The 14955-nt window shown below is 35.1% G+C and overlaps 1 protein-coding gene across 1 annotated transcript; it reads left to right on the top strand.

The window, feature by feature from the left end:
- Positions 1-220: 220 nt before the first annotated feature.
- Positions 221-1197, top strand: LOC134228722 (uncharacterized). The gene is made up of 2 exons (XM_062710406.1): positions 221-529; positions 1103-1197. Exons 1-2 carry the CDS (start codon positions 289-291, stop codon positions 1186-1188), a joined length of 327 nt encoding a protein of 108 aa, XP_062566390.1. The 5' UTR covers positions 221-288; the 3' UTR covers positions 1189-1197.
- The last annotated feature ends 13758 nt before the right edge of the window (positions 1198-14955 follow it).

Genomic DNA, 14955 nt, shown 5'->3' with positions numbered 1-14955 from the left:
ACTACAGATCTATTTTTTTGCAAGGGAAAATTAACACTTTTTAATAAACAGCAAACACAATCAATTCTGATTAGATTTTAATTAGTGTGAAAACGAGCATGAAAGGTGTGCTGGCCTTTGATGTTCAGTTATGTCTCTCTGTGTAATAAGCATGTATATGAAGCTATTTAATGGACCCTTTAGCCACCAGGAACTTCTGGTCAGAAGAAGCACATAACAGCTGATATATAATCAGAACTAGGTAAACTAGCTCTCTACAGTCAGTCTTTGCTGTCAAACCAGGGTACAATGAAGAAATTAGAGGTGATCGTGGGAATTACCATCGGCCTATTTGCCATCTTGTCCACTATGGTCAGTGGTCAGTCCCTGATTGGAGGGGGCAATAGTCTGACCATGCCCATCTACCCCGGGGTCGCTGGGGGAGCTGGGTATGACCCCCTTCTGTACAATAGTTACGCGGCAAATGAGCAGCTGTTTGGACTGTCTAATTCCATCACAGATCTAAAGCAAACCGTGATCATTGGCTTTGGTAAGTACTTTTTATATTTGAATTTTTTATTTAATTCACTCAAGTTCTAAAATTGTCTATTCTTCCGTTTTTGGGGGTTTTTTTTGGAATATAAATGAAATAGTTGACCTAATTATTTTAAGTTTGAAAGAGAAAAACACAAAGTGAACAAGCACTTGTATTGCTATCCCACACAGCTTGTGGATAAGCATTTTATGATATTGATGGGTATTCTTACCGGTATTTCTGAGAATTGGCTAGCCACAAGAAGCAAGTGTGTAATTTATTTTGAAGTGACCTTTATGAATACCGTAAATTTGGAAATTTTTGCGTCGATTTTATATTGCGAATTCGGATCAAAATGCTGTTGATAAATTTTTAAGTTTCAAAATTTTGCGAATGACCACTGCTTTGTTTATGTTTTCTTATTGGTAATTTATTTTTAAGTAAAATATTTTTTGTGAATGCAATGAACTCACAAATTTGCTAAAAATTTATCTACAGCAAAAAATTCCAGATTTACAGTATAGTCACAGTGATACTGGAAATGGGGATCTCATGTATATACATTGTATAAACTTTTCCTGTTTACAGTTGGCCTTGCGCTGTATTTATACTTCCTGACTAATTCCAGTGTGGGAGCAGTGCCCACCGGTTCTATTCCACCTATCGTTGGTTAAACTCTGCTGCAATAAAAGGTAAGCTATCCAAGACTTCATCTACATTATCTTACTTAGGGTCCTTCACTCAGCCTCACTGAATGGTGCTTTAAGTGGTGCAGGATTTACATTCTACCAAACATAAGCTCTCTGTAGTAGAATTTGGCTTGAGAGTCACATAGTAACCATTGTGCATTCATGGTATAGTTGATAGTGTGTTGAAGCAAAAATGCTATGAAGTTGACAATGTGGTGTTAAGAAAGAACCATGGTGCACAATGACAATGAAGCAATATGGCATGATAATGCATTGAAGATGATAAGATTGTATGAAGGTGCAATGGCAGTACAACAGGATAATACCATGGCAATGATGTCTTGATGCCATGTAGTTGATGTCTTGATGCCATGTAGAATTTTATTTGCTCAACTGAGCTGAAAGCTCATGTTAGCTTCTCTGAGCACCTGTTTGTGATCTTTCTGTCTGTAAACTTTTCACATTTTCAACTTTTGATAAAGAACCACAAACCCAATTTTATCCAGAATTAGTACAAAGCATCCTTTGGAAATGGAGAGTTTAGATATTAAAATAAAGGACCAGGCCTCATGACAAGGGAGATAATAAAGAAAAGATAAACATTGGTTTTGGTCAGAAAAGCTGAAATATGTAGAAGCCTCCTAGGATAGTGTTAATTCAGAATGTTTCAAATCATGACCCCCAGGGAGGGTAGGACCACTAAAGGGATTCAAAGTATTGATTTGAAATACATAGGAAATTAAGAAGACTGGGTGGTTGTGGCCACCAGACTATTTTGATCTCCTAGAAGAAGAGCTTTATATAAAGATATACAAAAATGATCAAAATTTTAAACAAGAGGCTTATGGGCCTTATAGGTCACATGAGTATCATGTAAGAACTTTCCAACAACTGAATTTGGTTTGTGTTTTAAACCAGATTCCATGAAATTCACAATTTTGAAACAGGCACCATTGTTTATCATTGAAATAACTTACTATGCTAACTTTGGTCACTTAATACCCAGAAGTAGATCAGAGTAACAAAGAGAAAATGCATTACCACTTTATAATCAGTTGTGCAACCCACCCCACAGGAACCACTGACCCTGGGGCCACATATTTTAAAGTTTGGAAATGTTATCATAATTTCATCATATCATAAATGGTTGAATAATACCAAAGAGCAGATTTCAAAGCATTATTTTATTTTCAGACTATGTCAGACACCCCCCTTCTCCCATACCCTTGACCCAGGAGCCCTGAAATTAACCATTTTAAGATAATTGGCATAATACCCAGGAGCAAAGGAAAAGATTTTCAAATAATTCATACATTTTCACTTTGTCATCATTAGAGCCCACCCTAACACCAGAACCCCTGACTCAGGGGGCCTGAAATTCATAAATTTGGAAAGGGGATCCTTCCTCATCCTAACTATGTTCATAGTTTATTGGTTTAATACCAAAGAGCAAAGGAAAAGAATTTTAAAGAAATAGAGCCCCACCCTAACACCAGAACCCCTGACCCTGTGGCCATGAAATTCACAATTTTGGAAGAGGCACTCTTGCTCTTCATAACTATGTGCTTAGTAAGTTTATTAAATAGCCAGGAACAGAGAAGAGTTTCAAAGAATTTATGTATTTTCACTATATAATCAATGGAGCCTTGTCCTAACACCAGAACCCCTGACCCTGGGGCTATGAAATTCACAGTGTTGGAAGAGGCAGTCTTGTTCAACATAACTAATGCATACTGGGTTATTTTGTCCTTTCACAATTGCAGACAAATATGCCACATTTTCAATTTGCCCAGTCATAGTTTTATTAGCTCACCTGAGCTGATCACATTTTGTCCAGTGTCAGTCTGTCTGTCTGTAATCTTTTAACAATTTCAACTTCTTTTCCTGAATCACTGGGCCAATTTCAACCAAACTTGCCCACAGAACATTGTTCGGAGAAAGGAATTCAAATTTAAATGAAGAGCCATGGCCTTATACAAGGGGAGATAATTTAGAAATAGTGAAAATTTGGTGGCATATTTTAAAATTCTTCTTCTCAAGAACCACTTTGCTAGGAAAGATGAAACTTATGGGGAACATCATCAGGTAGTGTAGATTCAATTTTATTCAAATCATGACCCCGGGGGGTAGGGCGGGGCCACAATGGCCGATCAAAGTTTTACATAGAAATATAAAGGAAAATTCTTAAAAAATCTTCTTCTCAAGAGTAGCAAAGCCATGATTAGTCATATTTATATGAAAGCATCCTCAGGTAGTGTAGAATGAAGTTTGTTCAAGTCATGACCCGTGGGGTTAGGGTGGGGCCAAAATGGCCCATCAAAGTTTTACATAGGAATATATAGGAAAAAAATTTCAAGGACAGCAAAGCCATGATTGGTCATACTTTACTTGGGGGGGGGGGGGCACAATGTAAGTTCAGATGTAAAGGGCAATAAAGCCATAGGTAGTCAAAGGAATATGCAAACATCCTGGGTTAGTGTAGATTCATGTTTGTTCAGATCATACCCTCTCCCCTTTAAGGATTGGTTGGGACCACTTTTGGGTTTCAACTTTTGCCCTGTTTTAAATTAGCCCAGTTGAAGGTAGGTTGAAAGGGGCAAAAATAAATTGGGGGCAAAATGTTCCCTTGTACTTGGTTAGTTTATTTAATACCCAGGAGCAGAGAAGAAGAATTCCAAAGAAATGCATTTTCACTACATCATCTATTTAGCCCTGTCCTAGCAGTAGGATCCCTGACCCTGGGGCCAAGAATTGCACAATTTTGGTAGAGGACTCAATGCTGATTACAATCATGCCAACAGTTTGACTGTTTGATGTCCATGAGAAAAGAAAAAGATTTAAAGATTGCATTAATTTTAGTGGTTTTGGCCCTACCTGTTATTTCCCAGGGGGACAGGGACCATGACATTTACAATTTTTGTTCCCCATCACCCATAGATCCTTTATGCCAAAATTGGTTGAAATTGGTTGGGTGGTTGCAGAGAAGAGGCTGAAAATGTTTAAATGTTCAGATAGCAATAGGTCACCTGAGTTTACTGCCTCTGGGCCTCTTTGTTTTAGAGATGAAAAAAAAATGAACATGATATTTATTTCCCCTATCATTCTATTCTTCACACTAAGCAAGTTTATTATTGTATCTTGATTAATTGCTTAAATAAGGGTGTTTGGATTCAAATACATGTATAAAGGCTCCATGTATGCTGCTTAACCAATTGCATAATAGATAGTTCTCAGGTGGTTTTGATTGACACTCATCAATCATCTGTAGGTATGTATCTCAGGGAATTCTGACTTACTATTACTAGATACCAGAGCACACCCTGACATGTATCTAAATTAAAAGTAGATATTTTCTCACATTTCCAATTAAACAAGGGGCTTTATATTTTAGCAGTTTGGCACACTGACAACAATGCACTAATTCATGAATACCGCTAAGAAATCTTTTACATATACAATACACTAAACGGACGTGTAGCGCTAATTTATGATTACCCCAATAATAACTCCATTGATTACGCTAAATTTTGAATATTTACATTTGCAAATATCTTTCTTAGATGAACCTATTGAAGAGAAAATGTGTTCAGTTCTGTGTGAATTTTATTTGGGGGTCAGAGGTCATAGCGCGACCAAATCACAGAGCGAGGTGATATTTTTTGTCTACATATTTCTGTCACAGTCAGGTGCAACTTGTTTTGAAATGTTTCTATGTTAATAACGATAAAATGATAAACAAAATGGATATTTTTCAATCACTAAATGTATACAATAAATCTTCTTTTTATGTGAGTAAGGTTTAGTATACTCTAATTAGTCTAAAATCCCACTTACAGCTGTACCTTTTTAACCCGAAATTCCTTTGGAGTTATGCAAACTAAAACAGGCGACTTCAGCGTATTTGACTTCAAATATTTCAAGAACTTATGAAATAGTTAGATTACTCTCAGCAGCGATCATTGTTTTTTCACTATATACAAATATTTCCTGAACTTGACTGCTAAACATGAATGTAAACATTCAAATGTTGGAGAGAAGTAAACTTTCTAGACTAAACAACGTCAAGGTCATTGCGCATCACAACATAGCTACGACGGCCCGTTCGTGTAATAAATGCAGTTTTACTCGAAATTTATTCCTCTTAAATGTAAATATAAGTAATAAACAACAATGTTAAAAAGTTCACTGGGAAATGAACTTTTAGTTGGTACATGATCAAATCTACTGAGAAGCCCTTCGGGCTTCACAGGATATGATCACGTACATGACCAACTAAAAGTTCATTTTCCAGTGAACTTTTTAACATCGCTATTTATTTCTTAAATACGCCAAATTATGTACACATACATTATCTGATATTATGTATAGTAAAACATGCTTATGATGAAGTGCAAGGGAGGAATGATTTTGCTTTGTTGTAAGTTTAGTTCATTAATATATTTGTCAAGTTTAGGCCAAAAAAAATTAATCAATAATTTCTCAGGCACCGCCGCATCAGTTCAAAAACGGCCGCATTGATCATTTTTGTTGACATATTGAGAAGGGAAATAACTCAATTTTCTATTTTTCCAACTTGTAAAAGAAAATCGAGTTATTCCCCTTTTCATAAATGCTAAGATAGACGTTTTTATTAGAAAAACAATATATTTCTTCTTAATTTACACTACTTTATGAATTAACTTTTAAATAAATGTTTAGAATAACATTATTTAAAGTTGAATACATATTAAAACTAATTTCAGAGAACAAAAATTAAGAAAAATTAGATATAATCATTTTATTGAACAAATGGCTTAAAAAAGGTGTAAAACTTGCTTCAAAAAAACAAAAAAACAAAAAAAAAAAAGCCTGCCTGCCGCATTGAAATTTGAATTTTTTGGCCTGAGAAACAATTTATTAATTTTTTTTTGCGTTACTATGATTTTATTTAGTTATGGTAAATAAAAATCACTTAATAGCTGTATAAGCATCAAAAGATTATAAGAGTGTTTTACTATATGTTGAAAGCCTCTGAAAAAAATTATTATAATGTTCTCGCATTAGAATTTCTCAACTCTTATTTTAAAATTAACTAAGTTATTGTTTATTTTGGAGTGGGATTGTAATATACTGAAAGGAAAAAGAAACGCAGGGTAGCATAATATTCGAAAATTTTTTGACTGCATGACTGAAAATTACGAAAATTGTTCAGATGAGAAATTTTGTTACTATGCACCAAAATTAGTGTTCAGAATTACTCAACCGTAAAATTTATGACGTCACATAGGGAAAACGCTAAAAAGACCAAAAACACATGCAATTTGATGACAACGAGTTTGTCAACAAATTTTGTTGCATCATTTGATGCACCTGAGGTATAAACATTGTTTTTCAATATTTAGAGATGCAGGGTTCGACACTAACATTTTTAGGCTTTGGTCCAGCCGGACTAGTGCTTCTTTTCTTTCACTAGTCCGCGGGCAATTTTATTAGTCCGTCAAAAATAAAAATAAGTAAATAGAATTAATGTACTTTTTATACTTTTTTGAAATAAACAAAGCATTTACATGAAATGTTTATACCAAGAATTCGTGAAATCTCACAATCAGGAACTACGATCGTATTCCCAATCTCATTCTTTTTTCTCTATACATGATTACATCATCTAAACACCCGACGTCTTTCTTTATTTATGTGTCATACTAAATCATGATCATTTAAATGTTTTAATTTCATACCAAAGAGTCCTAAAATTAAGCACCTAATTGACTCAGAATTACCTAACTTCCCACCAAGATTAATTGATTGATTGTATACTGTTTAACGTCCCTCTCCAGAATATTTCGCTGATATGGAGACGTCACCTTTGCTGGTGAAGGGCTGCAAATTTAGGCCTATGCTCGGCACTTAAGGCCTTTGAGCAGGGAGGGATCTTTATCGCGCCACCGGGCCTTGGTTTATACAGTTTCATCCGAAGGACCGCCCCATTTAGTCGCCTTTTACGACAAGCAAGGGGGGTACTGAGGACCTATTCTAACCCGGATCCCCACTCCCACCAAGAAGCTAGAAAGCTAAAAATAAATATGGGGGTTTTCCAGTGAAAGTTGTCGAACATTTGAACATCGGTAAATTCTTTTTTTCTCCCAAGAAAACTTTTTTAGTCCGTTGGGACTTATTAGCTACAATTTTTATTAGTCCGAATGAAAATGTATTAGTCTGAGACTAACGGACTAACGTTAATGTCGAACCCTGAGATGACATGAATTTCTTGCAGTCTTGGTACAGTTTAGAGAAGTTCCATGGGGTCTGGTTTTCGAATTTCCTAATTAATGAAAAAGGCAAGAACAGGTAATAAACCAGTTTCTTGTAAATGTTTCCCTATAAAACTTGTTAGGCCATAATAAAAATATTCCTAGATTCTCATCCCCGCCCGCCCCGATTTTATACTCCCGCCTCGTTTTTTTTTATTTCTGTTTTTCTTCGTCTTAATTCTGATCGGGATCGGTATTCATCTACCATTCTACTTTCGTTTTAAATCCCGGGAAAGTCGACATGATTTTGACAGCTGAAAAGATGGTAATTGCTGTAATACATGCGTATATATTTGAAACAAGGGTCATTGGTTGAAAAAGATTGGTGATGATGTGAAGTAAGAGATAATTGAACCTTTACTATGACCTTTATTTGGGTATTGTAGATAAAATTACACCGATTGTCCAGGTCAATAAAATCTGCAAAATTGAAAAAATAAAAAAATATAAAATAAAAGCCGCCCGCCCGCCTCAAATTTTAAAAAAATTCGGATGAGAATCTAGCAATTTATTTATTATGGCCTTACCCGTTGTCGGAGAGGGCCTGGAATGGTTTTCAATCAACCGTGATGATGACGTTAATGCAAACAGAGTCATGTGATGAGCAGGTTATTCATCCTGCCATCTCTTAAATCGCCACTTTATTACCCCCAAAACTGCCTTTCATACAGAAAACTATCATAATTATTACAATCACACGAAAAATGAAAGGAAACAATTCTGCAATTTGGTTTTTTGAGTCAGTCAACCAACTGTTGTGTTCCTCTCACTGGAGCATGTTATATCTTTTTGAAAGATGATTTTATAAGTTAGATAGGAATACCGAAAAAAATTAAAGGAAAAATAAATTTAATTCACCTCAAAAGTTTACCCTGCGTTTCTTTTTCCTTTCAGTATAATTATATATATAGTACATAGGTATATGTATCTTCTTCTAGTATGATTGGGTTTTTATGCGCCCGGATCGATAGATCCCGGGCGTATATTGTTTTTGTCCTGTCTGTTTGTCTGTTTATCTGTTTGTCTGTTTGTCTGTCTGTCTGTCTGTTGTCAACTTTAACCTTCGCCATAACTTTTGAACCATAAGAGATAGAGACTTCATATTTGGTATGCATACTCCACTAAGAAAGTCCTTTCAAATGACATCAAGGTCAATGACCTTGTGACCTTGACTGTGACCTATATGCTCAAAATAGCTTTTTCCACTGTTTGTCATAACTTTTGAACCAAAGGAGATAGGGACTTCATATTTGGTATACTTACTCCACTAATAAAGTCCTTTCAAATGACTACAAGGTCAATGATCTTGTGACCTTGCTGTGACCTATATGCTAAAAATAGCTTTTTACACTTTTTGCCATAACTTTTGAACCATAGGAGATAGGGACTTCATATTTGGTATGCATACTCCACCGATTAAGTTCTTTCAAATGACACCAAGGTCAATGACCTTGTGACCTTGACTGTGCCCAATATGCTAAAGATAGATTTTTTTAACTTTGTTGCCGCCGGGCGCATAGTGTTTCACAAACACATCTTGTTCTGATCATAAGTTAGTCAGGTGTGTGTATGTCTACAATTATAAGAGACATTACATTTTTAACAGGGCCTTTTTCAACCAAATTTGTCACAATTATCGTCCTTTATTAGGGCCCCGCTCTGCGGGCGCCATATAGCGATCAGTCTGTCTGTCTGTTCATCCCTCTGTCTGTCTGAGATCTCTTGTCCTGAGTATATCTTCTCTCTCCTTGACCTAATCTGGCTCATACTTTACCTACAGAGTGTCTTTGGGTAAAGGGTGTGCAGTGACTTTGAACCTTTTTTCTAGGTCGAAGGTTAAGGTCATAGCAGAATTATATGAAAAATCCTTGTTCGGAGCATGTCTTCTATCCTCTTGATCCAATGTGGCTCATACTTTACTCAGAGTATCACTGGTGTGCAATGACCTTGGGTGTGCAGTGACTTGAACAAAGCTTCTTAGTCAAGGGTCAAAAATATACAGTGGACCTTCAGATATCCAGACGACAGTTATCCGGATGCTTAAGTATCCATATGACTTTTCATCGGAACGGAATTTTTGTCCCCCGCTTTCGCGAAAGCGAGGGGACATTAAATCTCATTTGTCTGTCCGTCTGTCTGTCTGTCAGTCTGTCCGTCCATCACAAAAACTTTAACCTTGCCCATAACTTTTGATTTAGTAGAGCTATGACTTTCATATTTCACATGTGTATTTCTTGTGACAAGACCTTTCTTTGGGTACCACCAAATTTACCTTTTGGCCTTGACCTTGGAGTTTGACCCACTTTAATACAAAAATTCCAAACATTTACTTTGGCCATAACTTTTGAGTGGTAGATACTAGGACTTTCATATATCACATATGTATTCTTTGTAGCAAGACCTTTTATTGGATACCAACAACCTTGACCTTATGACCTAGACCTTGGAGATTTCCGTACTTATGAAAAAACTTTAACCTAGACCATAACTTTTGAATGGTAAGGGCTAGGACTTTCATACTTCATATATATAATTCTTGTGAGAAGACCTTTCATTGAATACCAAACACTTTGACCCTTGGATCTTGACCTTGGAGTTTGACTTACTTTTCAAAAATTTTGACTTTGGCCACAACTTTAAACGGTAAATACCAGGACTTTCGTATTTCACATATGTATTCTTTGTGGCAAGACCTTTCATTTGATACCAACAACCTTGATCTTTTGACCTTGACTTTGGAGATTTTTTGTACTGATGAGAAAACTTTAACCTTGACCATAACTTTTGAACGGTAAGGGCTAGGGATTTCATAATTAACATATGTAATCCTTTATTTAAGAAGACTTTTCATTGGATACCAAAAACGTTAACCCTTTGCCATTGACCTTGGAGTTCAGTGATACTTTCTAAATAGATAACTTATGATAGGGCGTTCATATTATTTAGCATTATTTTGTCTTGTTTAACTGGTAATTCAGATATCCGGACAAACTGACAAGGAACCAAAGCATCCGGATAAATGAGGCTCCACTGTATATAGCCTTTCTGTTTAAATTTTTGTTGGGGGCATATTTTGCAGAGGTTAAATGCACACATTGAAATGAAATTTGGTATACAGATTTATGTTTTTTTTCTTGTATGATCTGGCCATTTTGGACAGAGTTATGCCCCTTCAACTTAAAAAAAAAAATTCCAACAAAGCTAATTCAGAGAATTTGTGTCCCCTGCTAAGGGAAAAAGTAAACCATGCGCAGTTTGGGGGGAGTATTGAGTTTGAGTATTAATAGCCATTCTCAACTGCCAATCACTGTTAATCTATTTTGTCGACATAATAGCCATTCTCTGTAACCACTTAAACTTCGTTGCCACGCATGGTCACCGATTTTGATGAAACTTCACCCTTGCTTAGTACTTGACACCAGAAACAAATATCAAACAAAATTTCGTTGCTATGTGTCTCGGTTGCTATGGCAACAGCCGGAAAAGTTTGAAAAATCGAGATTTTTAGCCACTTTAAATCTTGACTGCGGCTTAATAAAAACTAGAAAAAGCAAACAAACCATTCTCACAAAAACATGACACCTTGATGTCACTTATACTGTAAAGAAACTGTTTAGAATATATCTCTAAGTAAGTGGTAACCAAGGGTACATTTGGAATACATTTAAAATGCTGAAATGTGCTGAAAAACACTCCGTATTCACTAATGGTAGGTGCTACATGCTCAAACTCAATGAACGACTTAAGAAAAACAATCAAAATGTTTGACCTTAAGTATATAAGTATAAGCAATATTATTCTATAAACAACTTTTATGGTTGCCATGGTAACACAGTGTAACCATGCAAAACCAGTAACTAAGTTTGGGTTAATGCTACTGTCTTGAGGAAAAACATGAAAATTCAAGTCTGGCAAATATGCATCATTAGGACCTTGCAACACCAAAACTATAACAAAAATTGGGTATAATTGCTACTTTGTAGTGTTACCATGGAAACAATGTACCAGTGCTTAAAAGTGAATTATTTTTCGCTGCATTAAGAATTAAATTGCCATTTAATCAAGAAACAAATTAAAGGAGTCAGCTTGAATAGTACTTGTCTGTTAGAACTGAAGTTGAATATCACATATTGATAAAATTTGATGAATAAAACAACACTGTTGCTATGGTTACCAAGAAGGGAAAATGTCCGATTTTTTTAACTTTATATCAATATTAAACCCTGTTTGCCAGCTTCTTGCATCCACTTAGAGATTGGATGATAGTCAAAATTAAAAGTCAAGTTAGCTGTTAATAAATATCAATCATAAAAGTTTTGGGAATCTACATTTAAGGGTACGTATCCAAGGAAAGAAAATATTTTTCAGGTTTTTAAGCATATATTTTCTGCTTATTTCCATAGCAACGCTCTATTTAAAGAATTTAATCTGAATTTTTTCAAATGGGAAAACTTGGAGCACACTAACATCTTATAAAATTGATCATTAGTTATGAGGAAATGTGCTTTTTTTAAAAGATAGGATCAGATTTAAACATACATAGTGTTACTTTGAAGGCTCTCTGTGGTATAAAAACCTTGGCAACCATTGCCAACCAAAATGAAAATCATATTTTGTTCTTGGTATATGTTTCAAGGCTCTTTTTTCTATTATTTGGTCACATTTCATCCTATAATTGCTTTTTATTTTTACGTGTATGACTTTATAAAATTCAATGAATATTTTTTTTACTTTTGAATACTTTGTTACCATAGTAACGTATGTAATAGTTGATTTACCGAACATGTTTATCATGCATTTGAGACATCTGACCTTCAACTTTTGGAAACAATCATTGCCAATTATTTGCTTTGCCGCAAATGTTAACTATGGGGCTCTAAACATGTTAAAAAATGCCATTTTTCGAACTTTAAGACATGTTGCCATGGTAACTATAAAACATAGCAACCAATTTTTGCCTGATTTCAGTTTAGGGTATCAATGACTTTTATCATAGAGAGTTTGGAGAAATTCTGAGACTATGCGTGCCACAGCTCCTATATAAAATTTCAAATCATTACAGAGAATGGCTCTTAAGTATTGACCTTTTTTCCCATATCATCTTCTGAAGTTGTACTTCACGTTTTGATTTTGTGTCTTTCAGGTCTTTCCTTTGTGACGTGGAAGAACAAGCATTCAAAACAACTGTCTGTCTGGAGAAGAATACTCTTTGTGTTGTTATTGATGGAATAAAATTATTTATAAAAATTAATTCAGACATATTTTATCATTTTATGCAACTTTTTGTCAAAATAGAGATATTGAAGATTCGACAATTCTTGTGATCAAACAGTCATTTGTAGGAGAGAGAGCTATATATGCAGACTCTGTGGCTTGAGATGATGATTGATATTAACCAGTTGTCAACTGCATTACACAGTAGTTGGAGCATTTGCAGAGTCACAGAGTAATTAGTTGATTCTTATGTCACAGTTACTTGTAATGGAGACCAATCCTTCAGAAGAAACCATATAAATTTAGGTCCAGTCTCCAGTAGATTCTAACACTGCTTATAAAGCCCTCAATTCTGAATAATAATTTAAATTTACAGCCCTCCACCAGAATTGGTCAATTTGTGAAAAATTCTCAGGAGCAATATTAAACATCAAATAAACAAGCAGTTGTGAGCACACTGTTAGCCTGCTTTCCACACTATTGTCTGAATTCTACTGGAATCACCCTGTCTGTCTGTATGTATGTACCGGTATATCTCCAGACACAAAGCTTAGGACACCAGGCATATTTTAAAACCTGTTCTCATTTATGCATGTATTAGACTTGGTAACTAAACCTAACAGTACAACAAGAGATGCAGCTAGGTCTTTCATATGTCTCTAAAGATTCCAGTATCATTGGAAAAGAAAAGTGCATGTAATTGTAACAGGAATTGAGATCATGTTATACTTCATCACAAAAGATATTGAAATCAAACTTATCTTTATGATGCATTTAAGGACAAAGACCTTAATACAAGGGACCCAGCATCTGACTTGGAGTAAATCAGTTTACTATATGGTATCTAAACTTTCTCAGTTTGGTACAAAATCTTCATTTTCAGTTTGGTTCATAGGACCATTATTCATTTAGGTTAAAAATCAGCTGTACAGAACAAAACATAAAAAGCATCTTTGAATTTGCTTCTTTTCAATATGTATTTCATCAAAATAGCTGCACTATGACAGAATTATAGGATTCATTTTGTATTGTGGAGGGAGAAGATTGTTTCCTCTTTGTATCTGTCTTTAATACATACTTCAATTTAAGTAATTTTAGTAAGAACACAAGTATTCAGAGATTATTCCATATAGCTTACAAATATTCTGTTGAATTTGTAGAAAAGTTTAAATTTTTGGTACAGTATCTCAGATATACCATTATTTGAATGGTATTATGTAGCTTAGTTCCAGTAGGATAGCAGGATTTCCCTCGCAAAGGTGTCCTATACTAAAACTACAAACTGCAATTTTAACTAGTGCTAATTGTAACGGGAACCGTTACAGATGTTCCCCAAACGCTCCCACACTCCCTTTTGGTGCCATATTCCCTGTAAGCCTTATTAAATAAGACAACATCTGTGCATTTTTGCCTTTAACAACGTTTTCCCAAAAGGATACCAATTATATTCAAATTTTAACATTGAACGCGTGCCCATGTGAATGCACGTGCATAATGATCATATAATCTTGTCTACACTTTCTATATATTAAAATATACTTTATATTTTAGCATTTAGTCCAAAAGTATCAAAAATCACTCATTCAAGTGTATTTTCAATTTCACCCGTTCCAAATGCACGCACGTGCGTGCACGTGCATGATGGCCATACCTTCTTTTAGGAGTACCTTATATCTATCTACGTTCTAAATTTCATCCTGTTTGGTTGAAAAACAAGGGAGTTATAGCCATTTCAAGTTTCAGCCAATCAGATTGCAGCACACGTGCATGCGCATGATTTCATGAATTTTTTCTATATCATATTGTAGGATATCCTAATGCATGTCTATGCTTTAAATTTCAAAGCATTTCGTCAAAAAACAAGGGAGATATAGCCATTTAAAGTTTCAGCCAATCAGATTGCAGCACGCGCGCATGCGCATGCTTTCATGAAAATTTTTATTCATCAGGCTGTAGATCTTCATAATGTAGGACTATGTTCAAAATTTCAAAGGATTATGACAAAAAACAAGAAAGATATTGAGACTTTAGTTTCAGCCAATCAGAGCGAAGCGCACGTGCATGTGCGTGAGATCTTGCTATTTTGACCATGTCATCTTGTCTATACTACTAATGTATCCTTACATTATGAGTTTCCAAAAAATTCATCAAGAAATAGAAATGTTATGGCATCATCAATAAAATTGGTTATTTCACATGTTGCACGTGCGCGCTCTTTCCAGCACATGTGCATGTACGTGCTTCCATG

Source organism: Saccostrea cucullata, unplaced genomic scaffold, assembly GCF_032062105.1.
Source record: "Saccostrea cucullata isolate Sc308-1 unplaced genomic scaffold, CSIRO_AGI_Scuc_v1 ctg276, whole genome shotgun sequence".
Classification (NCBI taxonomy): Eukaryota; Metazoa; Mollusca; class Bivalvia; order Ostreida; family Ostreidae; genus Saccostrea; species Saccostrea cuccullata.
This window is presented reverse-complemented; position numbering and strand designations above follow the sequence as displayed.

Coding starts and splice junctions, on each gene's coding strand:
- LOC134228722 (XM_062710406.1), top strand. CDS start 289: ATGAAGAAATTAGAGGTGATCGTGGGAATTACCATCGGCCTATTTGCC. Junction 530..1,102: donor AACCGTGATCATTGGCTTTG/GTAAGTACTTTT, acceptor TCCTGTTTACAG/TTGGCCTTGCGCTGTATTTA.